Below are 11866 nucleotides of genomic sequence, written 5' to 3'. Positions count from 1 at the left end.
TCTATCACTGCACCTACTCCTCTCTTGTCTCACAGTACATGTGCTATCAATACGGAATGCAACTCTAGTGATTGCTCTTCAGTTTGATGTTTTCTTTGTTCGCTCTAGTTTGCAGAATCAAGTGATTGCACTTCAGTATGTGACTTCTGAGTTAGAAGTTGATGTATTTTTTCACTAAGACCCGGACTAGAGCCCAAACGACCTTTACTCACCATGAGTTTGAGGAGGAGGAGAAGGGGGGGGGTGTTAGATTTATTTTAAAGTCATGTATAGCGGGGTAGTTAAGGGCAATGGTAGAGGGGGGCTGGGGAGTAGTGGGCGAGGCCTAGGGGTCATAGATGTGACAAAATTGTTAAATCTATAAATCATAAAAAATGATCACTATTTGTGAAGTCTGAACTCCTACTCAATCATATTGATTTCTACAAAATTTTCTAATCTGTGCGCACCTAAAATGATGATAACATTCATGTGCAAACGTCACCCTAAAATCCCTCATTCAGCCGCTGGCGGAACCTCCTAATGAACATATCAGCAGCCTGGTCAATCTCTTCCTCCATGTTGAACTCCAACCCCTCAACTTCGCGGTTACTCCTAATAACATCCATGACTGATGGCTCATCATCATCGTCTTGATCACATGAATCAAGTAGCACATCATCGTCGTCAGTGTAATGATTGTTCTTGTGGTCGTCGTTGAAGAGGGGATGCCGTGTCCTCTCAGCTAGGCAGCCACCATGACCATTCTCTTGATCGATAATTGCTAAGTGATGAGAGAAATTGACCGCGAAGTCACCCTCATGGATGATGACCGGTTTCTTCTCGACCGTGCACATCGCGAGAGCCTTGTGGCGCCCCACTCTCTCCCAGTTGGCCATAATGAGCGCGTCGATCTTGTGAGAGACCACCGCTGTTTTCGCCATCCTACGGTGCTGCGGTGTGGCAAGGATGAGGAGCCTGGCGGTCTTGCTCTTGCACATCGCTGCCGCCTTCTTCAGGAGCTCCTTCCCGATCTTCATCTTTGTTTCAAAGAGGTGACCGAGCGGCTTATGAAGGGAAACGAGTAAGAAGCTGCGGTGTATTAGGCTTGGAATGGGATAGGTTACTGGGATCCAGAGATGAGAGAAGCTGGCTTGAAACGAGGCATGGGCTTTGTCCTGAGGCTCCAATGGTGTATTTATAGTTGGAGTTGAGCTTGCAATTAAGAGGACCTATGCAATTAACAATGCAACTAGCCTTGCTCATGTCACGATCAAATTCTTGGTACGCCTAATAAAGCATGTGAAAGTAGCTAGCATTAGAGAGAAAAAAAAATAACATGTGGAGTGAGCACTAAAAGAATGCTGACAGTAGACAATGGGACCGGTCACAAACTGCCAATATCTCTCCTTTAATCAAGTGGTAAAGCTAGTCGATTGATGGCTTAGAATTAATAGTTTTGCCCAAAGCAAACAGACTGGGCAGCTTTCCTTGCCGGTCTCGCGCTGTGTGATTCATGTCCATAAGTCCAAAAGTTGCAGCTATGGCGCGTCTATGTATTTGTTCCTTCTTTTCTCCGCTGCTTTGTGTGAGTGTGTGGCTATACGTGAGATCTGCTTAGCTTTGCTTCTCCTCTGGCCGTCTGCTTTGCTTCTCGCTCGTGATACAAAAGTAGAAGCAATCTCCTTGATAGATCGATGGGAGCCTCCTTTTCTTTTGGCTCTTATACAGTCAGAAGTCACATTACCGTTATGGAGTTGAAGTATTGGGAGTACGTAGTCTCAGGACGCGTTTGGTAGGCTGCATAAAGCCCTACAGACCTTGACGAAATGAAAATGAACCGTTTGGTTGCGTGCAAGGAGGCCTGGCTCACATCGGCTCGAAACTTAGCACTTCAAAGCCTGGCTTGCTGGGAACGCTTGAATCCGCCGTTTCTAGCAAGCTATGTTGAGTCGGGCGTAAAAGGAAAACGCGACGTAGGACGTGGTGCAGGGGGATTCGGTCGAAGATGGTGGGAGAGAGAAATCGACGGGGGCGGGATGACACGAAATATACCCTCACCTCCCTATTTACTCGCTCACCCCTAATTCTAGGACTAGCCATCCTCTGTTATTGGCACTGGCGGCGGTGATGACTCAGATCTGCGGCATCGACGGTGACGACTGCGTTGGTGGCGGCAGCAGCACTCCCTGGCACCGACAATTGCTTCTTCCCTTCTTCTTCAACTACGTCCAACCATCCTCGTCTCCGTCATGTCTCCCCGATCCCGAAGCTGGTAAGCCATCACTGACCGCATCATGGATGTCGCTTAGGTTGTCAATGAACAGACGTAGCTTCTAGTTCAAGTATTAAGTAGAGTTGGGAGCTTCACCGTGATGATGCCTTCATGAAGGAAACAATGATAAGGGTGTCGTCATCACCGGCTTCGGTACCGACTGAAGACCAGTTTTTCACTCGAATCCGTCCCAAAGAAATTCACCCGACTACATGTGCACCATCCCAACCACCTTCAAAGCCCCACATCTAATCGCCTAGCTCCGATGACCATCCACCATAGCACTACCACCGTAGGAGCCCTGGCGCACCGGCCACTGCCTGAGTGTGCCACTACTGAAGCCTGGGTGGAGGGCTCCGACCCCACCTCGCCAAACCGCGAGAGCCGTCGAGATGGATCCCGCATGCTCGTCACTACCTCTGATCCGAACCAAACCGTAGAAAAAACCACCAGATCGCCGACGCAGATCCGCCTTGGACAAGGACTGCACCATGTCATGCCGCTGCAGGAAGCCCGAGCTTCACATGCCGCCAACTTCTAGGGCCGCCGCCCCGGGATCAAGGACGAACATCGCCGCCGCCACCGGCCACGTTCCGCTGTCGCCGACTCGCCGAGCCGCCGGGTGCTGGCCACCATGACCTCGCAAACACGCCGATCGACCAGCACCACCCGATCTTCCACGACACCGTGCAGCTCCGCCGCCTCCGCCCAGCACCACACCGCCACCTTGCATGCATCGTCGCTGCAAGTGATCCGCCGCGTCGTCGCGACGCAGTTCGGGAAGAAGTGCCAGGCGTCATGGGGTGACCCGCCTCACCCGATCCGACGCGGGGAGGAAAGAGGTGCTCCTCCGTCGCCGTGAGCCACCCGGGGCTTTGCCCGATGGCTTCCTCCAGCGGTAACAGAGGGGAGGATGGAGATAGAGCTGCCCGGCGGCGCGGTTTAGGATTTCCGCCCGAGCCGCCCTAGCGGGGGAGGGGGGGGACACGGGGGCAACCTTATTTCTATGAATTATTATGAGCAACGTTCATTGCATTTAGAAACAGAGAGACTACATACGGAGCAAAATGAGTGAATCTATATTTTAAAATATGTCTATATACATCCGTATGTAGTTTGTAGTGAAACCTTTAAAAAAACTTTTATTTAGAAACGAAGAAAGTAGTACCTTTTGTTTGCCGAGTTTAATTTACACGATACTCGGCAAACATGTTGTATGTATGCTAAGTGCCCGTGAATTTATACTCGGCAATCCGCCAAATTGTCAGCATACACGGTTTTTCCAATAGTTGTGGGCGAGGCCGAGGGATCTTAGATGTTGACAAAATTGTTCAAAAAAATATGACAATAAGGACAACTGTTTGTCAAGCCTCAACTCCTACTCATGTTGATTCCTACAAAATTTTCTAATTTGTGGGCACCTAAAAAGAAAACAACGACCTAAGCCGAGGTACATGCATGTGCAAATAAGATCCTAAAGCCCCGCGTTCAGTCGTTGCCGGAAGCTCCTAATGAACATATCAGCAGCCTGGTCAATCTCCTCCTCCACGTTGAACTCCAACCCCTCAACTTCTCGGTTGCTCCTGATCGCATCCATGACTGTTGGCTCATCATCGTCTTGATCACATGAATCAAGTAGCAGATTATCATCGTCACTGTAATGACAGTTGTTGTGGTGGTTGTTGAAGAGGGGATGCAATGTCCACTCAGCTGGGAAGCCACCATGACCATTCTCTTGATCGAGCATGGTGAAGTGCTGAGTGAAATTGGCCTCGAAATCACTCTCGTTGACGATGACCGGTCTCTTCTCGACCGTGCGCAAGGCAAGAGCCTTGTCGCAGTCTGCTCTCTCCCAGTCGGCCATAATGAGTGCATCGATCTTGCGAGAGACCACGGCGGTCGTGGCCATCCTGCGGTGCTGGAGCGAGGCGAGGATGAGGAGCCTAGACGCCAGCACCCCGGTCTTACTCTTGCACATTGCTGCAGCCTTCTTCAGGATCTCAGGAGCCTTCCCGATCTTCATCTTAGTTTCTGAGAGGTGTTCGAGCTGCTTAGGAAGGGAAAGAAAGTAAGAAGCTTGGTGCCTCAGGCTTGGAATGGGGTAGGTTACTGTCTGGGGTCCAGAGATGAGAGGAGCTGGCTTCAAATGAGGCATGGGCTTTGTCCTGAGGCTCCAATGGCGTATTTATAGTGGGGAGCTGAGCTTGCTCATGTCACGAACCAAGCATATGAAAGCAGCCGGTGGAGGAATTTTTTTGCCATGTGGAGTGGGCACTATAAGAATATTGACAGTAGAACTAAGCAAGGAACTTATGGCCAAGTATATATTCCATTGAAGTCACGAAAGGCACCTGTCCCGTTGCTAGGATTGGCCCTTTTGGGTTTGGGTCCCAAACTGCCAATATCTCTCCTTTAATCAAGTGGTAAAGCTAGCTGATGAGTGTTGGCTTAATAAGAAATCGTTTGGTCAAAAGCTAGCGACCGGACAGCTTTCCTTGCCGGTCTCCGGCCTTGTGATTCTTGCCCAAAATTCCAAAAGTTGCAGCTCTAGCGCGTCTCTGTTTCTCCTTCTTTTCTCAGCTGCTTTGTGGCTATACGTGAGACCTGCCTAGCTTTGCTTCTCCTCGGTGTGCTTTGCTGCTCGCTCGTCAACTTGCAGAAAGTAGAGGGGGAGCAATCTCCGTGGTAGATCGATGGGAGCCTCCCTCTTTTTTCCATGCTTTCACAAATCCCATACTCCATTATATATGGAGCTTTAGACTTTGCGTACTATGACAACAACCACATCATGTCTCATGGTGTTGGTGTATACTACTTTTGGGATTTTGACAACCGAGGCAAGCTATTTATGTTCTGCCGGGCACACTGTCTAGCATGTTGGAATGGCAATGCTTGGCACGTGCAAAGGGTGCTAATTATTTTGACCTTTTGAATCGGGTGATTTCACCGGTTACTGCCTGATAACCGTGTTTCTCGGCGCCCTTCGGTAAACGCATGTAACAGTTACCGTGTTTCTGAATCCTGTGATTTCACCGGTTACTGCCTCATAACCGTGTTTCTCGACGCCCCTTGGTAAATGCATGTAACGGTTACCGTGTTTCTCTATAACAAAATAAAAAAATGCATTCAAATTTTGTTTGAAATCTTTCGATCAAAATATGTCCGAATTTCATGGTTAACGTGGTAACCGGGAATCCCGCTCCCCCCTCAAAGGTGGGATCGGGTAGCCAAAATCTGTGTCGGGAGAGAATGTATCTAGTGCAATGGGTTGCATCACACGCACCCATGCATGCCTCTCTAGCCGGCCGTTGGATGAAGATGATATCACAACAATCTCTTCACTGCCCGCCGTATTTAAAAAAATAATTTTGTATTTCATAAAAGTCAAGCCACACTTTCAGCTTTGTTTGGATTTCCCCACATGCATGGGTACTGAGTTTGTGTGTTTTCCTTCTTATTTGCGCTTATGAAATTGGTTTTATTAGACTTCTAAATGAGACAAAAAAAATTCTGAGTGTTCACTCTATAGTTTTTTATCACTATAATTTGCTCTAAACTTCCAACGCGGGCAACTCATTAATTTAGTGTTATGATTCTTGATTCACGAGATGCCAAGTGGGCCGGGAGCCAAGATACCTGCAATGTGGGGCTCCATACCCTCCAAGCATGGTGAGCAACAGAGATGTCCTTGTCGATAAGGAGAACTCTGGAGGGGGGGTTAAGACTCTGAGGAAGAATATAACAGGTGGTTCCAGATTATATATGAGTGTTTCATGTTCTGTTAGTTAAACTAAAATATGAACATCAGAAAAAAATAGACGATGGTGTGCCCTCTGGTGCATCGGTTTTACACTATTTGTTATTGTTATAATAATTCAATATCTCAACAAGGATTTGTAGCAAGCATACATCTCCATCTTTCATATACTAGAAGCACAAGACGGAACAAAACAAAGAGATGCGCTAGAAATTACAAAAGACAACATCATGCCATTGATCCGGCACACCATTTCTTTATCAGTAGGTCACAAGTGTTAGATTTTAATATGATATTTCATTGTGTGTTTAATGACACTCTTCTGGTATCTTAGTTGTTGATACCCTTTTCAATAAATACAATACTGAATAGATATAATATGATACTTTATTTGGAGGGAAACTATCGACAACTACAAAACTAGATAGATATACTATTATACTCATTTGGTTCAATGTTGAATTTGTCTTACTTTTTTATTCCTAGGCTATAAGTCTTTCAGTATGAAGCTTTGTTATGTGGAACATATATATACTTGAATCAATTGCTCTTCGTTGAACTTCAAATGTGTGTGTGTGTGTTGTGGGGGGGGGGGGGGGGGGGGGATATGTGTATAGCAGTGAGGACTTACAAGTGTCCATTTCTCAGACATCCTTAATCCTAAAGAGCCATGGGGACAAATCGTGCACAATATTTCTCATAGTTATCCTAGATTAGTGATCCTCTTCACGGGAAACCAATTCCAGTCCCTGATTTTCCAAAGAAGTACACGGGAAACCGGCGGCAACATGTTGGCATCGAGGCCTGGAGATGAGTGCATCTCCTAGAGGAGGGCAATGATCCCAAGGTCCATCCACACTTGAGCAACCATGGGGAAGATCAGGGCAAGATGTGTGGCATCTTTGCAGGGTGCGTCGCAGCGTGGAGAGGATGATGAGTCAACAATGCACTATTTGCGGTTTAGGTTTGCCTTTGAGTACAACCGATCTGTAGGTAGAAGCCAACCGGATATTTTAACTTTGACGTCAACTATGGGAAATTTTGCAAATGTTTTAGAGATTTCAAGTGAAAGAAAACAAGGAGACAATGGAAGCACCCCGTTCCGGGGGTCATCCTACTATTCTAAAAAAAATATTGAAGCACCCCGTTCGTAGGAGTACTGCATATATACAGTTAGATTTCTGAGGTGTGAGCAGGGTGGATGCATAAGTGGTAGGGGAAAAGTTTGGTGAGGCCGAGGGACATAAATGTTGAAAAAAATGTTTGAAAATAAATGGCACTAAGGATCTTTGTTTGTCAAACATCAACTCCTACTCATATTGATTCCTACAAAATTTTCTAATTTGTGAGCACCTAAAAAGAAGACAACTCCCTGGCAGAGGTACATGCATGTGCAAAGATGACCTTAAAATCCCTCGTTCAACCTCTGCCGAAACCTCCTAATGAACATATCAGCAGCCTGATCAATCTCCTCCTCCATGTTGAAATCCAACCCCTCAACTTCTCGGTTGCTCTCGATAACATCCATGACTGATGGCTCAACACCATCGTCTTGATCACATGAATCAAGTACCAAATCATCATCGTCAGTGTAACAACATTTCTCATGGTTGTCGTTGAAGAGGGGATGCAACATCGGACCAGCTGGGAAGCCACCATGACCATTGTCTTGACCGAACATCGCCATGCGACGAGAGTAATTGGCCTCCAAGTCACTCTCCTGGACGACGACCGAGCTCTTCTCGACCGTGCCCAGCGCAAGAGCCTTGCGGCGGTCCTCTCTCTCCCAATCCGCCATAATGAGTGCGTCGATCTTGCGGGAGACCACGGCGGCCGGGGCCATCCTACGGCGCTGCAGCGAGGCGAGGATGAGGAGCCTGGCGGTCTTGCTCTTGCACATCGCTGCCGCCTTCCTCAGGAGCTCGGGAGCCTTCCCGATCTTCATCTTTGTTTCTGAGATGTGGCCAAGATGCTTAGGAAGGGAAACAAGTAAGAAGTTGTGCTTCCTCAGGCTTGGAATGGGGGTAGGTTACTGGATACAGAGATGAGAGAAGCTGGCTTGAAATGAGGCATGGGCTTTGTCCTGAGGCTCCAATGGTGTATTTATAGTCGGAAATTGAGCGTGCAACTAACACTGCAACTAGCCCTTGCTCATGTCACGATCAAACTTTTGGTATATCTCGCGTGATAAAGCGTGTGAAAGCAGCTATAGTGGAGGAATTATTTTGGCGTGTGGAGTGAGCACCATAAGAACGTTGACAGCGCGCGGAACTAAGCACAAAACTTATGGGAAAGTATATAATGCAATTAAGCTAGAAAAGGCACCTGTCCCAGGGCTAGGATTGGCTCTTTTGGGTTGGTGTCCCTAACTGCCAATATCTCTCCCCTAATCAAGTGGTAAAGCTAGCTGATTGATGGCTTATTTACCTTATTCAAATAAAAGGTTGCATGCATCACTCGATGCAGAGGCAGGGCGCGACGTCTCCTTTTCTAAAAAAAAAAGTTGATTGATGGCTTAGAATTGTTTCGCCCAAAACAAGCAGACCGGGCAGCTTTCCTTCCCGTTCTCCGGCCGTGTGATTCATGCTCAGAATTCCAAAGGTTGCAGCTGTCTCTCTAATTTTTCTTCTTTTTCCAACGGCTTTGTGTTGCTGTCGCTGAGATCTGTGTAGCTTTGCCTCTCGTGCGAACGCTTTGCTGCTCGCTCGTCAACTCTCAGCAGAAAGTAGAAGGGAGCAGTCTCCGTGATAGATCAATGGGAGCTTCCGTGTTTTTCTTGCTTTCATAAGTCTCGAACACCGTTACAGACTTTTTGACTTGACGTACTGTGACAACAACCACATCAAGTCTCATGCATGCATGGCGTGGGTGTATATACTGCTTTCCTGATTTCAACCGTGGGAAGATATTTTTGTTCTGCCTGGTGAACCGTCTTGTGTGTTTGAATGGTGCTGCTTGGTGCGCGCAAGGGGTGCTAATTATCTCAACCTTTTGAATCCGGTGATTTTATCCTTGACCCACCATAATTTGATTGGTTATCGGCGGGTAATCGTGTTTCTCACCGCCCCTCGGTAAACACACGTATAGCACAAAAATTACCAACCATTTCAAAATTTTGAATTTAGATGTTCACGTTATGGATAAATTGAGCATCATCTGTATTTAAACACGCATATTCACGTCCCAACCTTGCATATCTTACTTTTTTTTTGTATGGTAATGTGAAAAATTCAGCAGCCGCTGGTTCCGAAATGGTACCCTTGCAATACAGGTTCAACAGAGAGACGATACCACTGCCCACAACTATTTGTATATTGAAAATTCAACATCTCTCTACATCAAAGTGAAAGAAAAAAATTGCATTCAAATTTTGAGACACACTTACAGGAATACAGATTTTAGCAGGTTGGTGTCTATCAGAAACTTCTAGCTTGTGGACACCGCAAACTTTTAGCAGGTTCAGGGCAGAGTCCGTTAGATGAAGACCCCTCCCTTCTCCCCCTCATCGTCCCCGCGGGCGATCGGGAGCAAACCATAGCGCGCTGCCCCCCTCCTCTCCTCTCGGCCCTCTTCCCCTGCCGCCACCACGAGGCACTGGCGGGGGCGGTGTCTTGGGCAGGGCGTTGGGCTCGCCAGGGCACATCAGCCTGGCGGTAGGTGGGCAGGACAACGTCGTGTGTGTCTTCTGGCGGCACGATGGTGGAATTTTGCTCGTGTGTGGCACGACGTCTGCTAGAATGGGATGGTAGGGCGGTGCGTGCACGTGAAGCTCGGGCCAGGTTTGGCCAGATCTAGCTCCGGCCGGCTGGCGAGTGTAGCGTGGGAGGTGGCTGGATACCCTGATGGGGCTCTGGTGGGTGGTGGTTCTCGGTAGTCATGGAGTGCTAGGGCTCCAGGTGGTGGCGGTGGCAGCCCAGATCTAGTTTACCCTCGTGCGATGGTGGGTTCTTGGTGGTTGCTCGGCGCGGTGGCGTGGTCGCGACCCGTGGACTCGGATGGCTGGAGGTTGGTGGATCTAGTCCGTCCGATTGCCTAGCAGTGAGTCGTGGTGACCATCAGCCTATGGTGGTGCGGGTGTGGCCCCATGGCGGCGGTGTTTGCGGCCGTCGCCCGGTAGGCGGCGCAGGATGGTAGCCGAGATCCTCTTTCTTCTGGGTGCATGCTGACGGAGGAAATGGACCTAGGACATGTACTTTGGCGGACAAGTCTTGTGCTCGAGGCAGGTCGGAGCCGTCACTCTGGGTAGGTGGGATTTGGCCTGGTCTTGGTAGTTCTTGCGGGCAATGAGGTCACTCTCCTCACGGCGCTACTCTGTCGGTCGGATCAGCGTCGCTGAACATAGACATGACGTTGTTCAAGTTGGCCCGGTGACGACTCCCGGTAGTCTCGGGACGTCCCCCTCCCTCATCCCCCTCCCTGGTCTACCGGGATTGGCTAGGGGCACAAGCTTGTATGTCTCCTATTGTGGAGGTGTCAACCCAGGCCCCATGGCTGATGTAGGGCTAGGAGTGAAAGGAGACGCCTTCCACTATCTCTGTCGTGTCCGGGACTTAGTGATGCTGGCAGGTGAGTGTGTCTCGGACTTGGATGTCGGAGCGACGACACTGGATATCGGTCCACATGGTTGTCTCTCCGACGGGGACCATAACAAAGGTGGTGGCTGCTCCTAATGGTTGTGTGGGCGACATGAGGTGTAGCCGCAGGGGGCTCAGGCACGCTTTCTGTCATTGACATTGGCATCTCTCATATCCGGATTTGGGGATATGGTCTCGTCACGCTTGTCCTCTCAACCTTGTTCTAACATAGATGAGCTCACGAGCAAAAACTCCACGCTTTGGTGTTGACAACGGCCACGTTCACGGTGCCGGCGGAGCCTCATGGAGGCCAAAGGGGGTTGCAACACCACCCCCCCCCCCCCCTCCAAATGTGCAAAATATTTCTTACTACTAACCATCCTAGCAAAGCAAAGAGAAAACGATATGTTTTGAAGGGAGTTTGCATGGCAATGGTTGTGAGTGTGACTGTTGGCCTGACAAAGATAAGATCACCTACAACACTTTGTAGCTAGTAGCAAACCAGCGATCGATGGTGTAGCCAGGGCCGGAAATGGCTCGAGCGACACTGTGCCGCAGGCTACAGAGTGCGGTGGTGTTGCGACAGGCGCCTGCTCGCCCAGCATCGACAACAAGTTCTGCCTTCAGCCGTCGACCTGGCGCGTGCTGACTGTCGGGTTGTCGTGCACGTGCGCTGCACAGACTATTACCGCTCCTTATGCAATGGGATCAACACGCCCGCGGATGTCCTTTTGACCACCAGGCGGTGACCGTCGAGCTCGACGTTGTTGCCAGTCAGTCGGCCGTGTCGATCCCTTGATCAACGGCGCACGTTGTTGTCGGCGGGCCGGCTGTGTCAATGCTTTAGTCCAGCACCCATTACTTCAAAGTACCCGTTTTGCATGCTCTCCTTCAATACTGCTTTAGGCAAATACATCCATGTCCGTAGACCACCTATCAACAACTACAAGAACGTGAGCTAACAAAAGGTGTGTCACCGCCATCGACTCTTCCTCATCAGAGCCGGAAAACCTTGCTGTACTAGATAGTCTAGAAGTCGTCGTGCTATGGTTCTAAAGGACTAGCGCACCAGAACAACAACCGTTGCCGAGGTGTAGACACAAGAATGCGGTCGAACGGAGACCGGATCCATGCAGGTCCATCAAATACAAACACCAACCGAATCACATGTGATCCGCCAGAGACACGGCTCTAGACACACCGCCTTGATGAGGCAAGGAACTGACTAAAAATAACATGTAAAAAGAAGCATGTGCCCTCCTTCCAGCAAGGACTAGGATC

At 49.0% G+C, this 11866-nt stretch overlaps 3 protein-coding genes across 3 annotated transcripts; all 3 read right to left on the bottom strand.

The window, feature by feature from the left end:
• Positions 1-391: 391 nt before the first annotated feature.
• On the bottom strand, positions 392-1137 carry LOC123398223. The gene has a single exon (XM_045092719.1). The coding sequence runs from the start codon at positions 1017-1019 to the stop codon at positions 486-488; it is 534 nt and encodes a 177-aa protein (XP_044948654.1). The 5' UTR covers positions 1020-1137; the 3' UTR covers positions 392-485.
• A 2428-nt stretch (positions 1138-3565) lies between these two features.
• Positions 3566-4399, bottom strand: LOC123397829. Its single transcript, XM_045092362.1, has one exon. It carries the CDS (start codon positions 4275-4277, stop codon positions 3729-3731), a length of 549 nt encoding a protein of 182 aa, XP_044948297.1. The 5' UTR covers positions 4278-4399; the 3' UTR covers positions 3566-3728.
• A 2602-nt stretch (positions 4400-7001) lies between these two features.
• Positions 7002-8078, bottom strand: LOC123397797. Its single transcript, XM_045092328.1, has one exon. It carries the CDS (start codon positions 7954-7956, stop codon positions 7417-7419), a length of 540 nt encoding a protein of 179 aa, XP_044948263.1. The 5' UTR covers positions 7957-8078; the 3' UTR covers positions 7002-7416.
• Between the last annotated feature and the right edge of the window lie 3788 nt (positions 8079-11866).

Source organism: Hordeum vulgare, chromosome 5H (assembly GCF_904849725.1).
Source record: "Hordeum vulgare subsp. vulgare chromosome 5H, MorexV3_pseudomolecules_assembly, whole genome shotgun sequence".
Taxonomy (NCBI): Eukaryota; Viridiplantae; Streptophyta; class Magnoliopsida; order Poales; family Poaceae; genus Hordeum; species Hordeum vulgare.
This window is presented reverse-complemented; position numbering and strand designations above follow the sequence as displayed.

Bases quoted from the DNA above. Each gene is read 5' to 3' on its own strand.
- LOC123398223 (XM_045092719.1), bottom strand. From the start codon at position 1,019: ATGAAGATCGGGAAGGAGCTCCTGAAGAAGGCGGCAGCGATGTGCAAG.
- LOC123397829 (XM_045092362.1), bottom strand. From the start codon at position 4,277: ATGAAGATCGGGAAGGCTCCTGAGATCCTGAAGAAGGCTGCAGCAATG.
- LOC123397797 (XM_045092328.1), bottom strand. From the start codon at position 7,956: ATGAAGATCGGGAAGGCTCCCGAGCTCCTGAGGAAGGCGGCAGCGATG.